Source organism: Panulirus ornatus, chromosome 57 (assembly GCF_036320965.1).
Source record: "Panulirus ornatus isolate Po-2019 chromosome 57, ASM3632096v1, whole genome shotgun sequence".
Taxonomy (NCBI): domain Eukaryota; kingdom Metazoa; phylum Arthropoda; class Malacostraca; order Decapoda; family Palinuridae; genus Panulirus; species Panulirus ornatus.
In genome coordinates this window covers 4,355,384-4,380,436 of record NC_092280.1, presented here as the reverse complement: position 1 = coordinate 4,380,436, position 25,053 = coordinate 4,355,384, and the positions used below count along the sequence as shown (strand labels likewise).

Here is a 25,053-nt window from a genome sequence, read left to right as displayed (position 1 = left end):
GCAGGAAAATCTAGAGTTACAAAGAATGAGCTGTGCGAGTTAAGTGTTCTCAAGTGTTATGTGTAATAAGGAGAGACTACATGTTTGTAGACAGAATGCCTGTAATCCACATGTAGGTGAGACAAAAAGAAAAGTTACCTGGGTAAGAGATTAATTAGTTTGAAAACTGGGTATGTAAGGAAAGATCAAACTAATGAAATTCTTCTTTACTCAGGCAATGAAAATAAGCATCTATGAATCAAGTAGTCACAAGAAGACTCAGTACACATAATGATGAATGAAAATAATTGAAAAAATTCTAAGGTAGTGTCATGTTGGTTTGAGTGCACAGTCACAAAGTTATACATCAAAGAAAATGTAAGGAGAACCAAGATTAGATGATGTGCAGAACAAAAAGAAAAGTATGATCATTTGTTGGAAAAAGATTTCTTGGTATCAGTTTCATATAAAAATGTGCCCATTAATACTGAATGAAATAAACAATAAATACGTGTTAAAATATGCCAACATGTTGTTCTGAAAAGAAAGGTCTTTAGTCCCTTTCTTTTGCATAAAGTATATACATACAAGGTGACATTCTTTAGCAAACGCGGGAGACAGCGACAAAGCCAAAAAAAAAAAAAATATATATATATATATATATATATATATATATATATATATATATATATATATATTTTTAATGTTCCAAAAGAAGGAACAGAGAAGGGGGCCAGGTGAGGATGTTCCCTCAGAGGCCCAGTCCTCTGTTCTTAATGCTACCTTGCTGATGCGGGAAATGGCGAATAGTTTGAAAAAAAAAAATATATATATATATACACAGTGACATCACACAGCACTCCCTCTCACACACATTTACCATAACTTTTGCTGAACTCTCCATTCACTCTTACACATGCATTTGTTTCTCTATAGAAGGCTTTCACACCATCAAAATGTTATCCCCCTACCCCATATACCTTCAACACATCCCAGAAACCATTTCACTAAACTCTATCATATGCTTTCTCCAGGTCCACAAAAGCTGCATACTGCTTCTTACCTTTGCTGAACCCTATTCCACAGTCATTTTCACTGCAAAATCTAATCCACACATCATCTACCTTTCCTAAAACCCCCTTCCATCAATCTATCAATTAACATTCATGCACACACTTTTCTTGGTATACTTAATAGACTTATCTCCCTTAACTGTTACATACATCCTTAGCACCTTTTCCTTTAAATCAAGGAACAACAGCTTTCAACCATTTCTTAGGAACAACCTTCTGCTTATGCGATGCATTACATATCAAATGCATCCACTCTATCATACCTTCTCCCTTACTATTCAACATTTCAGTTATAATCCCATCCACTCCAGGTGCCTGTACTATCTTCAAACTCATGACTGCCCTCTTTACCTCCCTTCTTGCTACAAGATAATTATCATCAAATCTTTGATGAATCCTATTAACCTACATTTTTCAATGAATTAGCTTTCCTTCCATCATCACATGAAAAGATAAGACTGTGGTAAGCCATCAAACAATAAATGAACAGCTGCATGTTTAATAACATACTCTTAGTCCAAAAAGACACTGGGCTCATTGTATGTCATGGCAGTACCTGTTGTTCATCTATGGTTAATTTGCTGTATATATCTGTAGGTGATCCACTTCCTGTCTCGATGATTGTTCTGGTAGCAGTGCGAAAACAATCAGGAACTAACAACACTCGGAAACGCCAAAACTTTAGAGGCTGAAATGAGAGCGAAAACTTCATATAAACAAATATCTTTACATTATGGAAAAAGGATAAATGGAGTTCATTTCTAGGTCTACTGGAGATCACTCCTATGTGCCTCACCACTGGTCCTCCCCTCTGAGATTTTGGTGAAATTTTTTTATAGCCCTTGGTATCTCTATAAAGTATTTAATATTTGCTTTTCTAACGCCTTTCCCTTGGTTTTCTGCTTTTCTCTCTTGCCTACGGCAGTTTCGTTTCTAATCATTCCATTGCAGCATTCATCAATGGAGTTACTTCTCCCTCTGATCCTGTCAACAAAGGCATTCCTAGGGGGTCTGTCCCATTACCTACACTCTTTCTTCTATCAGTAAATAATCTCTCTTCAACTTTTAATCCTGATCACTCTTATGCTAATGATACCACTTTACACACTTCAATGCATATTTCCTTCCCATCTTCTGCCAATACTCATTCCACTTCTTGTACTGAACATATTTCCTTTCTCAGTTCAGACTTGTGCAACATCTCATAATAATGAAGTAGGAACCTAGTTAAATTTGATAGAGCTAAACCATAATTTCTCAATACATCTCTTTCTAACAGTCACTTGTTTCCTTCTGTTCATTTTCAAAACACCACAGTTCAACTCTGTAATAATTTAAACATGCTAGGCATAACCATCTCCTCCACTCTATCTTGTACACCCACCATAATCAACAACACATAAGTCTGCTTTCTAAAAGTAGAGGGTGCTGTATAGATAAGCATCTATTTCTCCTTTGAGCACCTACTGGGGATCTATTTGTCCTTGTATGAAGTACAGCTCATATACCAGCAATGGTTCTTCCCCCACCTCTCTATAAACCCTTTCGTGGGTGGGTATCTTGCAAGAAATACTCAATTCACGTTGCTTTAAATGCAGGAAATTTATAGTCTTGCCCATTTAAGGGTTAATGGCTGGAATCAAAAGCACTTTATCTCACTAATTCTCCATGCGTCATCTCTCTACAATCATCCCTTTCTATATGCAATTATAAAGCAACTCTCTCTCTCTCTTCTGAATGTATCATTTTGGCCATTGTTCTCATGAGCTGTCTGCCTTCATGCCCAACTCTAAGGTGTAAACCTCAAGTACACAGCTGGCTACTGCTCCCCACAGAGTCTGTATGGAGATTGGCCACTTGAGGACTGACCATAATGATACCTTTTTTTCCCCTCAAACAGATACACTGTAAAATTCTATTCCTCCTTTTGTCTTTTCCTCATCCTATAAACATTTTTCTTTAAAATTCAGAACCCGATCAATTTCTACAAGACATATAGTAATTCCATCAACTTGATGCAAAACAGTCACAGTAACATAATGCAAAGTGATTTTGGTACAATGAATGAAATATCTTTAATACTACAACCTACAGTAATACAGGAGCATAATATAAAGCAAACACTAAAAATAAAGTCTACAATAACTCCTACAGCAAGATACACAATACCCCCAATTACTCAAAACAGGCTACAATATTGTGGTAGATGAAAAGAACCACTGCTGGAAGAAAAACAATTTCTTTTCTTCTCCCAAAATAGCACTTTTATGAGCAACTTAGCCATCAACTACCCATAGGATGGAAAAAATCCTACACTTGCAAACCATCTTATTGGTACATTGTAACATGCCTCATACCAACAACAAATATTCAGCATACCTCAATGAGAGGATAGTCTGGAGAGTCTCCACGAGAGCATATGTAATTATCAAGATGATTCCACATATACGTCTCCAGCCTCTCTGTGCGAAATTCAACCCATGATACTTCATAGCTGCTCATGTCTGGAGCCTGGAACCTGTACTTGTACTGACGCTTTAGTTGTGGATAAGGATGCCTAGAATAAGAGTAAAGAAAAAACTGGAATACACAAATGCAAATCATGAGTGGCTACATACTAGATGATGAAGAACAAAAGAGTAGCATGTACATTCCAGGGCATCTTAACCAGAATACTTTCATGAAAGGTCATTTCAATAATCTAGGCTTGACAGAATAAAGAAATTCCAACATACAAAAGAAATGATAACACATGCACCACCAAAGTCAAAATTTATGGTAACGAAATCCTTTGGGAATGGTAAATTCTTATCATATCTTACACTATACTAGGGGTCAGGGAGGAAGGAGAGTCAGTTGCTGTTTGCAGATAACAAGGCTCTGGGGGCAGGTTAAAATGAGAAGCTGCAAAAGCTTGTTTCTGAATTTGAGAGAACAAGTAAAAGGAAGAACTGAAAGTTACTGTGAATATAAGTCAAGTTATGAGGTTTCCCAAGGGAAAGAGACAAGTTGGTTTATGTATAAGTTTGAATGAAGACAACCTAGAGGAAGTGGAGTGCTGTTGTCACATGGAAGTGGATATGTCAATAGATGGAACAACAGGAGGTGGATGAAGGGGCAAAGATTAGAGCACTGAGGAGAATGTGAAATGAGAGGTCTAAAAGGAAAAAGATGACAATATTTGATGGTATAGTCATCCTAGTAATACTGTACTGGTATAGATACAGGTCATGGGCCCTAAATATAAAAGAATGGAAGAGGGTGGATGTACTGGAAATGAAATACTTGAAGATAACATGTGGTGTGATGAGGGTTAACCATGTAAGGAATGATAATGTAAGAGAGAAGTGTGACAGTAAGCTGCACATGAATGAGAAATCTGGACAAAGGTGTATTCAAATGGTTTGGATATATGGAAAGGATGAGTGAAAAGAGAATGATTAAGAGGATATGCGTGTAGGAAATTGAGGGAGCAAGAGGAATGGGGAGAACAAGACAGAGAAGGAAGGAGAGAGTGAAAAAGACCGAGTTACTGGGGCCTGAGCATGCAGAAAGGTAAGTGGCATACATGGATAAAGTAAACTGGAAAAATGTGGTATATTAGAGGCTAAATCTTGTTATGGGCTTAACCAGACACATGAAGTAGTCAGGGGAAACCACAAAAAGTTCTCTAAGGCTTGGCTAAGGATGGGGCTCTGGTTTTGAAGCATTGTAACAAAGCTAAAGAGTGGATGTGAGCAAATGAGGCCATTCATTCTTCATATGTTCCTGGTACCAACTCACTACATAGGAAATGGCAAACAAACATGAAAAAAATGATGAGAGAATTGTACTACAAATGTCTCTACTCTGTATTAATCCAGGTACACAATTTATGTGCATTAACACTTACCTTGGTCTGTAAATGGTAACAGTTATAGTTGAACCATACAAGAGTATCTTATGGAAGATGCGCCCAATGGAAAGACGATATTCTTGAAATGATTCATCAGTACAACTTCTTGTCCTCATCAGGGAGCCAACTCCTGAATAGCGAGGATTACTACCACAGATATCAACTGCTTGAGTATAAATCTTTTCTGGCAGCATAATCATCTGGAAACCCTAAGAAAGATAAACATGGTTATCATAATTTTTATATTTATTTATTTATTTTGCTTTGTCGCTGTCTCGCGCGTTTGCGAGGTAGCGCAAGGAAACAGATGAAAGAAATGGCCCAACCCACCCCCATACACATGTATATACATACACGTCCACACAAGCAAATATACATACCTATATATCTCAATGAACACATATATATACACACACACAGACACATACATATATACCCATGCACGCAATTCACACTGTCTGCCTTTATTCATTCCCATCGCCACCTCGCCACACATGGAATACCATCCCCCTACCCCCTCATGTTTGCGAGGTAGCTCTAGGAAAAGGCCCCATTCGTTCACACTCAGTCTATAGCTGTCATGCAATAATGCCCGAAACCACGGCTCCCTTTCCACATCCAGGCCCCACACAACTTTCCATGGTTTACCCCAGATGCTTCACATGCCCTGATTCAATCCACTGACAGCACGTCAACCCCGGTATACCACATCGATCCAATTCACTCTATTCCTTGCCCGCCTTTCACCCTCCTGCATGTTTAGGCCCCAATCACTCAAAATCTTTTTCACTCCATCTTTCCACCTCCAATTTGGTCTCCCACTTCTCCTTGTTCCCTCCACCTCCGACACATATATCCTCTTGGTCAATCTTTCCTCACTCATTCTCTCCATGTGACCAAACCATTTCAAAACACCCTCTTCTGCTCTCTCAACCACGCTCTTTTTATTTCCACACATCTCTCTTACCCTTACATTACTTACTCGATCAAACCACCTCACACCACACATTGTCCTCAAACATCTCATTTCCAGCACATCCACCCTCCTGCGCACAACTCTATCCATAGCCCACGCCTCGCAACCATACAACATTGTTGGAACCACTATTCCTTCAAACATACCCATTTTTGCTTTCCGAGATAATGTTCTCAACTTCCACACATTCTTCAAGGCTCCCAGGATTTTCGCCCCCTCCCTCACCCTAAGATCCACTTCCGCTTCCATGGTTCCATCCGCTGCCAGATCCACTCCCAGATATCTAAAACACTTTACTTCCTCCAGTTTTTCTCCATTCAAACTTACCTCCCAATTGACTTGACCCTCAACCCTACTGTACCTAATAACCTTGCTCTTATTCACATTTACTCTTAACTTTCTTCTTTCACACACTTTACCAAACTCAGTCACCAGCTTCTGCAGTTTCTCACATGAATCAGCCACCAGCGCTGTATCATCAGCGAACAACAACTGACTCACTTCCCAAGCTCTCTCATCCACAACAGACTTCATACTTGCCCCTCTTTCCAAAACTCTTGCATTCACCTCCCTAACAACCCCATCCATAAACAAATTAAACAACCATGGAGACATCACACACCCCTGCCGCAAACCTACATTCACTGAGAACCAATCACTTTCCTCTCTTCCTACACGTACACATGCCTTACATCCTCGATAAAAACTTTTCCCTGCTTCTAACAACTTGCCTCCCACACCATATATTCTTAATACCTTCCACAGAGCATCTCTATCAACTCTATCATATGCCTTCTCCAGATCCATAAATGCTATATACAAATCCATTTGCTTTTCTAAGTATTTCTCACATACATTCTTCAAAGCAAACACCTGATCCACACATCCTCTACCACTTCTGAATCCACACTGCTCTTCCCCAATCTGATGCTCTGTACATGCCTTCACCCTCTCAATCAATACCCTCCCATATAATTTACCAGGAATACTCAACAAACTTATACCTCTGTAATTTGAGCACTCACTCTTATCCCCTTTGCCTTTGTATAATGGCACTATGCACGCATTCCGCCAATCCACAGGCACCTCACCATGAGTCATACATACATTAAATAACCTTACCAACCAGTCAACCATACAGTCACCCCATTTTTTAATAGATTCCACTGCAATACTATCCAAACCTACTGCCTTGCCGGCTTTCATCTTCCGCAAAGCTTTTACTACCTCTTCTCTGTTTACCAAATCATTTTCCCTAACCCTCTCACTTTGCACACCACCTCAACCAAAACACCCTTTATCTGCCACTCTATCATCAAACACATTCAACAAACCTTCAAAATACTCACTCCATCTCCTTCTCACACCACCACTACTTGTTATCACCTCCCCATTAGCGCCCTTCACTGAAGTTCCCATTTGCTCCCTTGTCTTACGCACTTTATTTACCTCCTTCCAGAACATCTTTTTATTCTCCCTACTCTCTTCATAATTTTTATGAAAGAATAAAAATACTACCCATTTTCTCAACCTTTTCCTTTTCCTGTCTCCCACTTGTACTTTTCCCTCTACTCATACTTGATGTGACAATGAAATGAAAAGCTGTAATGGTTTGGACATAACATCTGGAAATCATGAATATAGGAGGGATGAAAGGAAGGAAAGGAAGAAACCAAACAAGTGCAAGGTAGAAGAACAGTGTGTGACAAAATGTGGGTAAAAAGAAGGCAAGCATAGATGACCCTTTGGAGCTGAGCTGAGATACAGCTGTGTTGGACTATATGGAAATTAGTGTACATTGGAGCTACATTTTACAAAAAGAGAGAGAGAAAAGAGCAACTTTTTTCTTTCTTTTTCCTAATATAAGGAAATGAAAGGCATTATACAAAACAAAATAGAAGTTAGATTTAGAAAAATACAAAATACTTCAAGAGAAGGCACAAGGAGTTTGCTCTGTTAATAACTCTAAGATATTACTGAGAGGCAGGTATATCAAAGCTGTAGGATGACGATAAAAATACAACACTGACCTAAGAAAACAAGACAAATCTTTATCCAATTCAGATAGTACTACAAAGGAAAAATTACCAAAAAGGCCCAAAGAAAGAATAAAGCAATAGCTGGAAAAGAATTACCGAACAGAATAATGAGCCAAGTACAAAGACTGTCGACAAGATAGAAAAAATATACTGAGGGCTGTGCAAAAGAAACTGACAAAGTACGACACATGAAGGCAAGTAATTTATGAAAAAGGCTGCAAAACTTAAAGGGCACTGCATAGGAGTCATTTCTCAACAACAGCGCAAAACAGAAAAACATAAGGCAGATGAACGTACAGATACTATGAAAAATGCTTTGAAAATTTCAAAGAGATCCATTCAAATGAAAATCCAACACACCTGAGCAAGCCTCTGAGACACAAGCTCCAAAAACACCTGCTTTGTGGTCAATGGCTTTCGCCCACTGCTGGGTCTGGCAGGTTCCTCCATGTCATCTGGCAGAAGGTTATAGTCTGCTACCACATAGTCATTATGTAATGACTGCTCTTCCGGGAAGTAATCAGTGGTGATTGGTAAACATGCTGGCAGGGTTAAGCTCTTCCAGTCAACACCTTGAAAAGATTGTTAAGTATCAGTAAAATCATTAAATTGGAATATGATCTCTCTTAAGACATCATGTATGCTTTGTGCTGCACACATGCTGAGATGGTGGGTATAAAGTCTTCCAAAAATATCTCATTTAACGACAATCTATAGATGTTCCTCTGTTTACCTTAAGAATATGTAATGTTTAACCCCTTTCACAATGGGTAGTAAGTATAAGGCATCTAATTTTTCTTTTCCATTCACCATGGCTGATGAACACGTTCCCTGCATTACAAAATTCCCACTTGAGATGTTTCATACAAATTTCAATGATGAATATGTTAGCAAATGTTGGCCTTTGATATCATACTGTTTACTCCCATACAGCAGTCAATTACCACTAATGTATCTTTTGTTACTATGGGCCAGTATCCCTGATTAAAAAAAATGTTACTTATGCAAACCATTTCTACCATAAACCATAATATTACAGTAGATGTTCACCCTCACAAATATAAATTGCTATGTGCTAACACAAACAGAGATGTAAACTACTGCACTGGTGAATATGTTATGGTGAATGTTGGTCTTTGACATCATAATATTTGTTCCCATACAGCAGTCAATTATATCAAATTACTATGTGACAGGATTCCTTATTGTAAAAATGTTGCTTATAGTAAACATTTCTACCATAATCCAATTTATGATAAATGTTCATCCAAAATATATAACAAAACAATCTGCTATGTGCTTACACAAACAGTGATGTAAACTACTGTACTGGTGTAATGAAAGCAAGAAAAATTCAACTCATAATAAAAAATATAGTATACGCTTGCATCCGGCAGTTCTACCCTGCTGCCAACAACCACGCTCTTTAACTGCATAGCAGTTGTTTGAATGTTTGCTCTCAGACAAGTCATATATTTCTGTAATTAAGGGAGAGTACTCTTTTCAACATCAGGCAAAATGTAAAAGTTAATTTTTCTTTTGAGTTTTTGACAATTTTACTGCAGAGGGAGGGGGCATAAGGGTCTAAAGCTTCCCTGCTGCAATAAAGGATTAAAATGTTTTGTTATGATACAAGCATTAAATCAATGACATACTCATAATCTTTGATCTACTCAAAGCACGACCTTAAACTACAACAAAATGCTTGCTAGAATCTATAACACAGCTCCATCTAATGGAATTCATCCTGAGAAATTGGGAAGGAGTATGAATGCTTTCTTGTTCACACCCTGAGAGCTTTAGGTCCTGATTCAGCTGTCTTCTGGAGCACTGTGCAGTAAGCACTTGCAGCTTCACATGGTCCTCTTCCCATAAGGATCTCTGAGTACCCCTAACTTCTAAAAGCACCATTCTAACATGCATACAGATGTCCCAATATCTATTCTCCAAAATACTAATGCTAGCATACACTGGATGCAAGAAACATCCATAGCTTTAAAATTCACTTAAAATCTATTTTTTTGGTCTATTGACACATTTTTGGGTTTGAAGTGAGCACCAACCTATTCTGCACTATATCTAGCGATACCACACACCCAAACTTCAGTGGGCTCCCTCACCATATCTTACACAAATAACTTTTATGCTCCTAAATGTGGCAGTACAAAACTCATGACCTCATGTATAGAGCATCCATTTGGAGGTGCATTATGTGATGATTATTCATCCAATATAGTAGAAGAAAGATTTGAACAAAAATAAGGAAAAGTAAAAAGAAATAATCCATATCAACAGAAAGTATGAAGAAAGAAATGTTCACAAATATCTCTAATAACAATTAATAAATTCACTTCTGAATGAAGATGATAAGGTTTACACTAAAACTCTACAAAGGAGTTCCTAAGAAGCAGTTTGGTCTTCAACTATCTTCAGTCTCTTCTTACACAACCTCCCATTACCTCAAGCTAACCATAACATGAATGTCTTTCTCTATGTAGATTATATCACAGCACCCTAATACCACATCAGCAACATCAAACATGCAGCACTACACTACACAACTAGAACAATAGCTCACCAAAAACAGAATTTTCTGCATCTCCACAGAAGTTTTCAATTACTCTATTAATTCCAAACAGCCACAAATCCAACTCGCACCCAACAGTCACCATGAATGGATAGTCATTCTCCCACTGAGCAAAACACCAACCATCTAAGACATCATATAAGACACATCAATGACATCAACACAAAAGCTATACACGAACTAAATACCCTCATATAACTCACTGACACCAGATTTGGGCATAGAAAATAATCCTTTAACTTCCTCTTACAAACAATTAATCTGCTCCTCTTCAAACTATGCTTACTTGCCTTATCTTCCACCCTCTAAACTGCAAATATAACAAAGCTGCAAACCACTCAAAAAAGAGCACTCGGAAAAATCACTGGATAACTAAACCACAAACACTCAACACCTTCACCATGAAACAAAGATCCTCCCAATATAGTACCACCTTAATGTGCTCAGCACTCAATTCTTAGCAGGAGCATAGGGCCTTTCCTGACAAAACCACTCAATAACTAACCAACCCCAAGAAGAAATAAAAAGCTTATCCCTGCCTCACACTTCAGTATTCTCTACTCACAGATCCTCCCACTACAACAAATAAAACAATGACATAATACTAAACACTGAAATAAGAAAAGCACAAAACAAATGACCTCTCAACACAGTCTCTAACTCCAACCCATCAAACATACACCCATCAGAAACCACACTCCTGAGACAAACACGAGTAATACCCTCCTATCTAAGCTCTGGACATCACCCAACACTACCACACTACATATCTAAAGACCCTTCATGCCCACCATGCAACTATCAAGAAGAAGACACCAGTACTCAATAGCCCTACACTCTCAGCACACAGAAGCACACCTATCACGAAACTATATGACCTTTGGTCCCATCCAGTGGACATGCCAGCTTCCTGAGTGTTGCAGGAACCTCAAAAGGATAAAAGAAACAACTGGGGCAGGAAGTTAGAGAGCAAAAGTATATCTACTTTCTCAGAATAACCCCAGGACCAACTTCTATGAAAGATTCCTGATATTAGCAAGGACCTTTCTAAAGGCTACTGCATCTGATTGATGTGCTACTTCCAGCAGTAGGAAAATGTTGATTCCTTTAAAGGGAGAAATTCTTTGATGAGACTGTAGTCCCAATGATTCATTGGTGAATGTTTACTCACACTGTAACCTCACACAAGTAGAGTCAAGTAGCACCAGTAAGTGTACACACACACACACACACACACACACACACACACACACACACACACACAGGAGTTGTGGGAGTATGTGATAGAGTGCAAGAAAGTAAATTCTAGACTGATGTAGGTAAAGCTGAAAGTGGATGGAGAGAGATGGGTGATTATTGGTGCTTACGCAACTGGTCATGAGAAGAAAGATCATGAGAGGCAAGTGTTTTGGGAGAATCTGAGTGAGTGTATCAGCAGCTTTGATGCACGAGACCAGGTTTTAGTGATGGGTGATTTCAATGTGAAGGTGAGTAATGTGACAGTTGAGGGTAAAATTTGTGTACATGGGGTATTCAGTGTTGTAAATAGATATGGTGAAAAGCTTGAGGATTTGTGTGCTGAAAAAGGACTGGTGATTGGGAATACCTGGTTTAAAAAGAGAGATATACTTAAGTATATGGATGTGAGTAGGAGAGATGGGCAAAGGGCATTATTGGATTATGCATTTATTGATAGGCCTGTAAAAGAGAGACTTTTGGATGTTAATATACTGAGAAGGGCAGCTGGAGGGATGTCTGATCACTATCTTGTGGAGGTGAAGATTTGCAGAGGTATCAAAAAAAAAGAAAAAAAGAGAGAATGTTGAGGAGAAAAAAGTGGTGAGAGTAAGTGAACTTGGAAAGAAGACTTGTGTGAGGAACTAACAGGAGAGGCTGAGTGTAGAATGGCAAAAGGTAGGAGCAAATGACATGAAGGGAGTGGGTGAGGAATGGGATGCATCTAGGGAAGCAGTGATGGCTTGCACAAAAGATGCATGTGGCATGAGAAAGGTGGGAGGTGGGCAGATTAGAAAAGGTAGTGAGTGGTAGGATGAAGAAGAAAAGTTGTTAGGAAAAGAGAAAAGGGAGGTCTTTGGACAATACTTGCAAGGAAGGAGTGCAAATGACTGGGAGATGTCTAAAAGAAAGCAGCTGGAGGTCAAGAGAAAGATGCAAAGGTTGAAAAAGAGGGCAAATGAGAGTTGGGGTTAGAGAGTATCATTAAACTTTAGGGAGAATAAAAAGATGTTTTGGAAGAAGGTAAATAATGTGCTTAAAATAGGAGAGCAAATGGGAAAATTGGTGAAGGGGGCAAGAGGGTAAGTAATAACAGGTAATGATGATGCAAGAAGAATATGGAGTGAGTATTTTGAGGTTTGTTGAATATGTTTGATGATACAGAGGCAGATATAGGGTGTTTTAGTCAGGGTGGTGTGCAAAGTAAGGTCAGAGAGAATGGTTTGGTTAAGAGACAAGAGGTAGTAAAAACTTTGCAGAAGATGAAATCTGTAAAGGCAGAGGGCTTGGATGGTATCACAGAATTTATTAAGAAAGGGGTTCATTGTGTTGTTGATTGGTTGGTAAGGATATTCAATGTATGTTTAGATCATGGTGAAGCACCTGAGGATTGGCAGAATGCATGCATAGTGCCATTTTACAAAGGCAAAGGGGATAAAGGTAAGTGTTCACACAACAGGTGTGTAAGTTTGTTGAGCAATACTGAGACATTATAGGTGAGGGTACTGATTGAGAAGAAGAAGGCATGCACAGAGCATCAGACTGGGGAAGAACAGTGTGGTTTCAGAAGTAGTAGAGGATGTGTGGATCAGGTGTTTACTTTGAAGAATGTGTGAGAAATACTTAGAAAAATAGATGGATTTGTATGTAGCATTTATGGATCTGGAGAAAGCATATGATAGAGTTGATAGAGATGCTTTGTGGAAGGTCTGAAGAGTATAAAGTGTGGGAGATAATTGGCTAGAAGCAGTGAAAAGCTTTTACCAAGGATGTAAGGCATATGTACGAGCAGAAAGAGAGGAGAATGATTGGTCTCCAGTGATCGTCAGTCTGCGGCAGGGGTGTGTCATGTCCCCATGGTTGCTTAATGTGTTTATGGATGGGTGGTTTGGGAAGTAGATGCAAGAGTTTTGGAGAGAGGGGCGAATATGCAGTCTGTTGGAGATGAGAGGGCCTAGGAAGTCAGTCAGTTGTTGTTCACAGATGATACAGCTCTAGAGGTTGCTTTGAGTGAGAAACTGCAGAAGTTGGTGACTGAGATCAAAAAAGGGTGTGAACTGAGGAAGCTGAAGTAAATGTGAATTAGACCAACGTTATTAGGTTCAGTAGGGTTGAGGGACAAGTTAATTGGGATGTAAGTTTAAATGGAGAAAAATTGGAGGAAGTGAGGCGTTTTAGATATCTGGGAGTGGACTTAGCAGTGAATGGAACCAAGGAAGTGCAAGTGAGTCACAGGATGAGGGGAAGGGCGTGAAGGTTCTGGAAGCAATGAAGAATGTGTGGAAGGAGAGAGTGTTATCTCAGAAAGCAAAAATGGGTATGTTTGAAGGAAAAGTAGTGCCAACAATGTTATATGGTTGCAAGGCATGGGCTATAGATAGGGTTGTATGGAGGAGGGTGGATGTGTTGGGAATGAAATTTTTGAGGACACTATGTGGTGTGAGGTGACTAAGTAATGAAAGGGTAAGGGAGATGTGTGGAAATAAAAAGAGTGTGGTTGAGAGAGCAGAAGAGGGGGTGTTGAAAAGGTCTGGACATATGGATAGAATGAGTGAGGAAAGATTGACAAAGAGGATATATGTAGCAGAGATGGAGGGAACAAGGAGAAGTGGGAGACCAAATTGGAGGCGGAAGGATGGAGTGAAAAAGACTTTGTTCAGGGCCTGAACATTGAAGAGGGTGAGACGTGTGAAAGGAATAGAGTGAACTGGAACAATGAGGTATACCAGGGTCAATGGTACAGTCAATGGACTGAACCAGGGCATGTGAAACGTCTGAGGTAAACCATGGAGAGGTCTGTGGGACCTGGATGTGGATAGGGAGCTGTGATTTCGGTGCAAAGTGTGAAAGAATGTGGCCTTTTTTATCTGTTTTCATGGCACTACTTCACTGAAGCAGGAGGTAGTGATGCTGTTTCCTGTGGGAATAGGGTAGCACCAGGAATGGATGAAGGCAAGCAAGTATGAATATGTACATGTGTATATATGTACGTGCTGTATGTGTATGTATATGTATGTATACGTGTATATGATGATATGCATATGTATGTGTATGTGCAGGTATGGGCGTTTATGCATATATATACATATAATGTGCACATGAGCGGATGGGCCATTCTTTGTCTGTTTCCTGAGGAAAACGAAACACAGTAAGTTCCCAAGTACACTTTCCTGTAATGATCACAATGTTTGGGGAGATCCAAGAATGAGATAGAAGACATATAACAGTCAGTTGATATACAAGGAAGAGATGAAGCTAAGATGCCATTGGTAAACAAGTGGTACTAGATGGTGAAGTTCGGGTCTGGCATCATGCATATCATAAAATTTTCATTATGTGGACAGAAAAGACAAGAATCTTTTAGTTCTCCCTTTTAGTGATATTTTTACGTTACTTTCCAGGTTGCTTAAATCCTTTAATGTAAATGTTGCTTTCAGCAATAATAATACTATGAAGAAAATCTTAATAAAAAACTCACCAGAAAATTCTGCAGGCTGTTTACAGAACACCTTGTAAAAACTGTAATGTGTTTTATGATGGGCAGACTGGTAAAGATCTTTATATCAGACTATGCAACATAAATATAGTCTATGAACAGGACAAGAATCAAATGCTTTGTTTAACCACTGAATCTTCTATTATCGAATATGGCATGCATGATGACAGACCCGAAAACCACCAACCACATTTGCAAGCTAGCGCGAAGAAGTTACTAAAAAAAGGCCTCGTTCACTCATGCTAAAAACCACAGCCCAATATCCAAAACCAGGCCCCACTGACTTTTCTGGCAGCTTCATATGCCCTGGTTCAGTCCACTGATAGCACACTGTCCCCTGTATACCACAGCACTCCAATTCACTCAATGCCACACATGTATTTAACCCCTATCTTAGTCTCCGTACCCAATATCCTAGTATCTAAGTATTTACCCTACTTGTTACAAGTGTTATCTTCAGCTGGTTAGCCACAGTAGCCAAGTCTCTATCAGTATCCCACAATTTCACCCTATTATCTAAACTCTCTAAAGCTTCATTGTTCTAGATTTCTACCTTCAAAAAACTTACAAAATAAACAAGAAAAGAACTTATCTTGTCCCCTGATAAGGAAGTTAAGGGTAAACTCCCTCATATAGCTGGGAATGAGGTGTGATAATATGCACAGTTTGATAGAGAGTGATGACCTGTGTGTACTAAAATGGTTCAGAGGATGAACATATCAATACTGACTAATAGGATCTTCAGAAAATAAGGTAGGAAATGAATGACTTAGACAATCTTACACAATCAAAATAATAATGAAAAAATCCATAAGTACACGTTACATAATGTCTTCCTTTCTTTAAAACAGTAACTGTTGTGTAAGTCATTTCTATTCAGTTCAATAAGGGGTACATTTAATTTCTATATGCAAAAGTGAATCTGATAATAATTACCTGTATGCAATATTGGCAGTGTACAAATAAGCAAACAAAGTGAGTGTCATTTTGCTTTGCCTACAAATGGCCACCACTAGTGATGGGCTGGAATATACACTGTTATCAAATAGTGCCAAACCACAAAAACACAAACCAATAGCCATCAAACCTTTGTCTAGATTTAGGGTTGAAGTAAGTATGATGCTGTCAGGTTCAAGTGGGTTTTTTAGGAATCATTCCACAAAGTTAACCACTTGAAACACATACTAATTTAAGTGTGTACTAGAAGCTGTAAAAATCAAGGCATGCCAACATTACATGAAATATGCATAATGCATAAAACTTTTTAAACACTCTTGACAACTCTGCATTCCATGTTATTCAAGGGTGACAGAAAGCTATGTACAGACTTAAGTAATCAAACCTAGATACTGCTTTAGGTTGCGTTCCTATAATTTAGCACCATTTGTATTTTCAAGGGATGGATATGGTAAACACTATGTTTGAAGAGGAGTCTCTTCCCTTAGAGCAATGAAAATCACCCAGAGATATCCTTGCTGATTCTTAGTTTACATAACCCATTTGTTAAAAATATTTCACTGATGAGATGAAAACAATAACCTTGATAACTTATGTAAAAATGAGATAAAAATCAATTCAGTTAACTTCTGGTTAAGGCCATTCTCTTAAAACTTTTATCAAACTATGTGTTTCACCAACTTGTTGATACTTTGCAATTTTTATTAAAATCAATGATATCTATTCTTTCACTATGAACAAATACAAATCGAAGAATGCCTCTCCTCATTAGATGATAATCCACATGCAAAGCAAAAGTTCCAACAGCTCAGCAAATCAACTACGATATTACTACCATGTGTATGACAAGAGAATTTTTGCTATAGCAGATGAAACTTTAAACAAAAGGAGGAATAGAGGAAATCCTGCATATCTTGCAATGTTACAAGTTCCTAATTCTGTAATTCAAATGTCTGAATTTTTGTTTAGTTTATCTTTTCATATCTCTCTTTTTTTATAAATTTTCATGTATTTTGGCAATACATTAGTTCAAATCACTTATATAACTTTTACTTACTATTTACATCTCACCCCAGGAGTTCCTTCCATTCTTATGAGGCACTCAGCACTCAGGAAAATGGCCATGTCCACCGGTCAGGACCACAGGTCATAAAGTGTTCTAACGTTGTGTGTGCATCTTTGGGCAGAGAGTGCAGGGCAACTAACTAAGCTGTTAGTATGCAGAGCCTTCTTTATGGTTATTGCATCGTGGGCATGAAAGGTCTCAGAATATGTTGAAATAATGTTTGTCATGTGGCAGTGATGGGCGATATCCAGAGCATTGGTGGAATAGTGTAACTCATGATTGTCTTGGGAGTGTGGTCTCTGATGGGTGTATGTGTAGTAAGTTGTGGTGAGCTGGAATTTAAGACTGAGGTAGAAGGTCAACTTTTTTTTGTGCTTGTCAGTTTGTTACACAGTGACTTTGTTTTATTATAGTTATATTTGTTCCTTGTGAAGGGATCTGTGAGTAGCGGTTACTGAAGTGTGAGGTAGGGGTAAGCTTCATACTTCTACCTAGAAGTTGGTGGTTAGTTACTGCATTGTTTGGGTGGAAGGGGTCTACTGCTGTTGCAAAGAGCTGGGAAGGTTGTGGTGGGTCTATATTGGGAGGATCTTTGTTTCATTGTGGAGGTGCTGAGTGTCTGTGGTTATCACGCAGCCAATGATAGCTCTGAATGCACTGTTTTGTATTGTTTGTAGCTGTTAATTTGCTTTCAAGAGGGTGGAAGATCAGGAAGGTGAGGCATAGTTTAAAGTGAACTGGATGAATTGTTTGTATAGGGATCCTTTGAGGTATTCTTTTTCTTGTCCAAATCTGGTGCAAAATTATATTTCAACATATCTTCATTTCTATTGAAAGGCTTGTAATTTTCTAAAGTGACAAACATGAAAATCTAAGTGAAAAGGAAAAATAAGTAGGCTATACTAAAGTACTTAACTATTTTTCCTTTGGAATTTTTGCTATATAATGGCTTATGAACAGCCTTAGCTAAATAATAATTTACCCATTACAGTACTGTTTCTATTTCCCCTTTTTCTAATATCATTTGGTTCAAGCTACTTGCTCACATAATGAATCAATTTCTGAAAATGGTTTGTAAGTGGGTAAGTGCTTTACAAGCCCATCACTAGCCACCACTGCAAGACATCATGCGTGCAACAGTATGGACCCAAATAGTTCTGCAACTCACTCACACCAACAGATCAGTGTTGGATTTATAAAATAAGTCTCCCAATAACATCATCATGAATATATGCCAATGCCCCTGTTGACTGCTAAGAGTGCATCCCCATTGGCCCTCTAGTAAATCACCACATACAGTAACACATCCTAACCTATAAGTGTCTTCACAGTGTCCATCTGCTCAGGAGCTTGCATGAAAAGAAGTAAGAAACATGCATTTTTCTTCTTGTCACTGATGGTATCATTTACAGAAACCACATGGTGCAGATACTGTATTTATATTTCTATGCTCCACAAAGGGGCTTGAAACTAAAAAAAAAACAAAATGCAAGTAATTACTCTAAGGAGAAAGTAAAACAAATATTTTTTGCTGAAAAGTACTGCTGAAGTACAAAAAAATCATACAAAATTGTATTACTATACTTCCATTGCGGGTAAAAAATGGCCATTTCAGACCAATTCAGATAATTCTCATGACTTTATAACACAAAATACTGAGGTCCTCCATATTGAAAAGTTTTGAAGAGACCTGCAAATGTGAGAAAAAATTTCTTTAGATATCATAATGATCATCAGATAATTAAATGATGTAAAATGATGACTCCATCATATGTATAAGAATTGTGTTATAACAACATGCCAGTCTGATTAGACAGCACAAATTTAGGTGAGCATTTTGAAAAAAAAAAAAAAAGCAGCACAACACCTTAAGATGATCAAATAACACAGTTTTAAAGTAATTTTCATAGTTCATATATGAAAATATGAGAATATGACTTTTCTCAACTAAAGAAATTAATTAATTCATTACCACCTTATCCAGAGGTTACAATGCAACAACTGTAAGTACTTTGTACTGCACTAGTACAAGTATCAAATGAATCTGAATGTTTGAAAAAAATTTAACTGTTTTTATCCATCAGCATTACACCATTCCTAATCTAATGAAGTAGATCAGGTACATATGATCTCTGAAAATCATTAACAAATATCCAATACACATGCCCGGTGTTTTAATGTGAAACATGAACTCCAACACAAACAAAAATGCTTCTTACTTTTCCTTCACACACTAAGTTGATTCATCAGTGTGAGACCAACATATCCAATCATACCATCGCAGTACACATAATACTTGCATGAATAAAATTTGTACTACAGTATTCCTCCAGCATCTACAACTGAAAACAAACACCATTTTAGATGAATTTATGTATTCATAGCCCTTAAAAACACTAATAAATAAATTTTCTTGAAAAAATATAAATATTCAAACACACACAAGGGCAAACATCATACCTAATTATAAGAAAGGAGACAAGGAACAAGCACTGAACTACAGACTGGTCTCACTAGCAGGATTGGTCTGTAAGGTTCTGGAAAAGATAACCTTCTATAGAGGAGATATTACCTAAGTGAAAGACAACATGGTTTCAGGAAAAGGAGATCATGAGTAATAAACATCTTAGTTTTTTGGAGAGAGTGAGCTCTGTCTTTGACAAATGGGAAGGCAGGGTGGACTGTATATATCTGGACTGCCTGAAAACATTTGACACTATGCCACAAGGGAGGCTGATTAAGAAGCTCTGTTACCTGGCAGGATCAATGGGGAAACTCCTTCAAAGGATAGAATTACCTAAATGGAAGGAAGTGAAGGATGCACATCAGAGGAGCCTTCTCAAAATGGGTCGAGCTCACCAGTGGAGTTCCGCAAGAGTTCTGCAGGGGAACATTACTCTTCTTGATCTTTGTAAGTGACTTTCCAGAGGGTTTGGACTCCTACATGAATACATTTACAGATGATGCAAAGGTCTTGAGGGAAGTGAAAAGCATGAAGGATTGCATTATTTAATAAGAGGGACCTTGACAACCTCCAAAGCTCGTCTGATACATGGTTGATGAAGTTCAACCCAAATGAATGTGAAGTAATAATGATTGGGCACTGTGAATAAAAGGCCTCCATATGATTATCATCAAGCAGGAAACAAGCTGCATGAACTTGTGAGAGAAAAAGACTGGGCATTTAACACTGTCCATAACCTGTTACAAGACTTTCACCTATGAGAACATTTGAGGTTACTCACTGTCTGCCAAAAAGTATCAAAATAGCATTCAAATTTATGAATAAAGTAATGTTCAGCAAGCTGTTTGCATCATACATAAGGCCAAAACTAGAATATGCTTCTCAAGCTTTGGCACCAAACTTAAAGATGCACAAAGAGCTAACAGATAAGGTAAAGCAAAGAGCAACAAAGAGGATACAAGTACCAAGAGAGATGAGTTACAGGGAAAGGCAAGAGACCTTAAATTTGCTCATCTTGGAAGGGAGATGAGTGATTCGTAACCTGATTACAACTTTTAAGTTTTCAAAACAGACTGATGATGCAGACAATTAAGATTTCTTAAAGATGTAGGGATAGAACTATTACATGACATAACATGAAGTTAAGCAAGAAACTTAAGAAAGATGTAAGGAAGTACTTTTACACATAGGAGTGGTGAGCGAATGGAATAAAATGAATGACAACATGGTAAATGCAGACAGCAATACAGATATTCATAAGATGTATGGGAATAGAAAATGTACGAGATAGGTCCCTGTAATTCAAAACACCCTTCCTATACACTACAAATAGGTAACTACACACAAACACACACACACACTACTGGTTATACTGACCTTATAAGAAAAGGCATCTTTGACAAAACATGTTAGAGATAAGGAATCTTTGACAGGACATGTTGGAGATGCCTACAAAGGTTTTGGTGAAGACTTTGGTTTTGGGGCCTCTGCTGTTCTTGATGTAAGGCAACTACTTGCCAGGATGACTGAAATCAAGGCTGAATATGTTTGCTAACAGCTAAAACCAAAAGAGAAGTAAGGAGTGATCAGGGCTGCAACAACTTGCAAATGGACAAAAACAACCTACTGAATTAGTGTGGTATATGAGCTAACAAGCACACCTGTTGACTTAAGAGCATCAGAATCCCAGGTGCAGGATGAAATCAAACAAAAACCTGAGGTGCAGGTAACAAATCTTCTGAATTTCTAGATGGAGCTCCTCCCAAAGTATCTACAAGACACAACTGATGCAAGACATAGTAGTTGAACTGAGACAGCAAATGATCAATCCCTTCCTCATTAGTACTCTAGCATACCATCAGAAAGACGGTGAAAAAGTAATACTGAACTGAAGAAAAGTTGATTTATCATCATACCCCAACGATGACTCAGGATCATGGAGTGATCTTGTCATGTGAACTTATCTGAAAACAAGATCCCACTGTGAGCTGATCGCTACCAAATCCAAAAGCATATTCATTCCTGTAACAATGGCCATGACTGAAAGTTCACTAACATGTCATCAGTATACCAGCCAGAGCAAGGGACTTTCCGGTTAAAATGAATGAATATCTATACAAATATGTACATGTCTTTTTTTCTTCTTGAATCCCACAATGATAACTAAGGGATTGATATTTTGCATCAACTAAATCCTAATGGTAAGCTTGGAACTCCAGCTATGTGCACTGCTAGTAGCAGCTCAAGTCATATACCATACTATAGAAGGAAAAGACAAACTCCTAAACCTATGCTGGGATAAGGAAGTTAATCACTGTTCTACAACATCTGAGGGGCCTAAACAACTTTTCACTTTGGTTCTTGCTTCAAATCATCATGAGCAAGGGGAAAAAAAGAGACAATCTTGATCTGGGCTTTGAGAAGCACCAAAGAGGTGAAGAAACCACAACCAAAGGTGCCCTGAAATATTCATCTCAATAAACCCCATTTAAAGAAAAACCCTTGGCCCTACATGGGATTACCTCAAATCTTTGGAAAGGCCCTTGTCCCGTTACATTATGGTGCTGAATTGATCAAAGTGAGGAATTTGCTTGACGTATTAGGCTAATGAATCAATCTAACCATCTTGACTGGGGGGGGGGGAATCTTTGTCCAAAATTCATACCTAACACCATAACTCTGTGAGAAAACAAAAGTTTCCATGAACTGGACACTCCCCTCCCTCTAGTTAATGTTGTGGGAGCTACTTGTTTACCAAAACATTAAATAAGGTCAATATGAGTGATCCAACGAAGGGTTGAGGTTTGACTGGTTGATATCCATACCTCAGATGGCACTCAACCAGGGTTTCAAACAGTGACACCATTTTATACTACTGTTAGACTCTTCTAGTCCTAACTCTAATGTAACTCCCCTGTCTGATGCCCATGATCATAGAAAAAAAAGAGAGAGGGAGAAAAAGTACAACCCAAGTCATGCTACCAATAAGCCATTCACCTTGATTAATTTCAATATTATCACAACTACACCACTAGAAAATGTTGGTTTTGGAGACTGAAAAATCTTTTCTCTCCAAGGTGGTGTTTTTCAAGAATGAGATATATTCTCTAAGAGTATAAGTGTTAGAACCTTCCATCCTTTCATATTTACAGTGAGGAGACACAAGCCCACAATCACATTTCAATATTCACTTACCTATGATCATGGCAGCATGCTCATTTTGAGTCTGCCCTCAACCAATCAACAACTGCAATTAAACTAACAGCACTGAACTATTCAATTCCAAAGCCAGTCACAGTGTGTGCAGATTTTTTCTGTTTTTTAACAAAGGGAAAGGAAGGACAGGGTAAGAATACCAAGAAAAATTGCTCGCAGGACACCATCTCCGAGAGAAAAGGCTTTTTTATCTCTAAAGCCCATATTTCTCTCTTCTGTCATCCATCCTGAAAGCAAGAGGGCAAACCCACAAGAAAGTGGAGGGTTCGGAGAAAAATTTTCATAAGAAATTAAACCTGAAAGTGAAAATCAATATCTTGAGTGGTAGCTCTCAGGTACACTAAAATCTGTCTCTCTTCAAGGAGAAATCCCTTGAGACAAACATGGTAGATCCACAATGCGTAAATTCTCAGCTAAGGTAAAATCTGACAAAGTGGAAGACAAATGCCAAAAATCCCTTCTTGAGTCTCTCCAGTTAAGGTTCTGAGGAAAGTTAAGGTAGAGGGCAACCTCTCACATCACGTGTTACTAACACAAAGCCCAGATTGAGCAAATGAAACGGGATTCCAATCCATGTTTTGATATTACTCACCAAAAGAGGTTTCAAGGGTCCGAGGTGCACAATAAATGGCCCTTACATCAATCCCAATATATCCAAAAGGTCTCAAAAAGATTTAACTGGGTATATGGCATTGTGCTCTCTTGATGAACTCTTCCAGAAGTCAGTACCAACAGGATTAGTCAAAAATTTTAATGTTTCATTCTTGGACAAATATTTAAGATGTGAATTTATCTTAATCCATATGAAACTGGCACTGAAAATAAAGATTCTTATGTCTCAAAATAGCATGAAACTCATGAAACTTACAAACTCTCCTCCAACAGCCCAAAGCTATGGAAAAAAAAATCAGAAAAATACACTGAGGTGGTTACCCATTAAAGATTGAGACCTGGAAATTTAGGGGGTACCCAGGACAAAGGTTTATCAATCAAAAAATTCAAAAAAGTATTTCAGACTTGTCAAATGATTGGAAATATCAAGGGAAGTTAAAGAAAAAGGAAAAAAACATGGCAAATCACCCATTTCTATTGCTCCACACACTTAATTTGGTGCATAATGTGAGCTTGGCTTATCAGTGTGAGCTCACTCTTTGTGCCTCTATGTATCATTTCTTTCTCAGCACTACTAATGGACTGCTGAAACACAAAAATATTTTTCCATTGCTAAAACTTCAACATTCATCAAATAATTACCACCATAATTAGTGCCCCAAACACTGCAGTTTATTAACTCCACATTGATGGAGGGTGCATGCCAAGGCCGTAACTTCTTATCCTGTGATGGGTAACCGAGACTCTTGGATTCTCTTGTGTGCTAGCTGTAGTTGCTTGTAACATAAGGCAGCTCTTATGTCACATCATGTAGGTGTTGAGTACTTTGGTGTCTAGACAGTCAGTGATTGTTCTAAGTACTCTATTTTGAGTGGTTTGCAGCTTTGTTATACTCACTTTTGAAAGAGTGGAAGATGTAGTAGGCAAGGCATAGTTTAGAATGGAGCAGATGTTATATTCGTAGAGAATGCCAGGGAATTCTTTTTCATGTTTAAATCTGGTGCTAATTAGTGTTCTGTGGGCATTTAATTTGTAATCACTTTTGTGTTGATGTTACTAGTGTGGGGAATGAATGTCTTGTGTGTCACACTTGATGCCTAGAATGGTCGGTTTTGTTCAGAGGGTTTGACTGTCCATTCAAGGTGAATGGAGGGTGTGAGATGGATTCATATCTGTTTTGGGTTAAAAGAGTGACTGAATATTTCTGTGGAGATGCTGACATTTTGTTTTTGGCGTGCCATTGTTCTGAGTTCATTTGTATATGAAAGGACCTTCGTGTTGAGGTCTGCCTAAGGTAATTGGAGGTCATGTAGAAGAAACTGAAGTGCCATTTCCTGCCCTAGAGAGGCAGTGCCAGTAACAAACAAAATAGCCTCACTTACTCACATCCACTCACCACCCTTTATATATAATATGCCAAAACCATAATCATATAAAGTATCCTGCATTTGGTTTCA

The 25,053-nt window shown here is 38.3% G+C and overlaps 1 protein-coding gene across 4 annotated transcripts in view; it reads right to left on the bottom strand.

Annotated features, from left to right (window-relative positions):
* The window catches only part of Iml1 (GATOR complex protein Iml1), a 124,706-nt gene that overhangs the window by 60,761 nt on the left and 38,892 nt on the right, over positions 1-25,053 (bottom strand). For 3 of the 4 annotated variants that reach the window (XM_071694320.1, XM_071694317.1, XM_071694319.1), the window contains exons 17-21: positions 18,618-18,653; positions 8,323-8,534; positions 4,945-5,156; positions 3,432-3,609; positions 1,609-1,740 (exon numbers count right to left, since the gene is read on the bottom strand). In XM_071694320.1, the coding sequence (XP_071550421.1) occupies positions 1,609-1,740; positions 3,432-3,609; positions 4,945-5,156; positions 8,323-8,534; positions 18,618-18,653 (770 nt within the window). The remainder of the gene's footprint in view (positions 1-1,608; positions 1,741-3,431; positions 3,610-4,944; positions 5,157-8,322; positions 8,535-18,617; positions 18,654-25,053) is intronic. The other variant, XM_071694318.1, reaches the window with a different exon arrangement.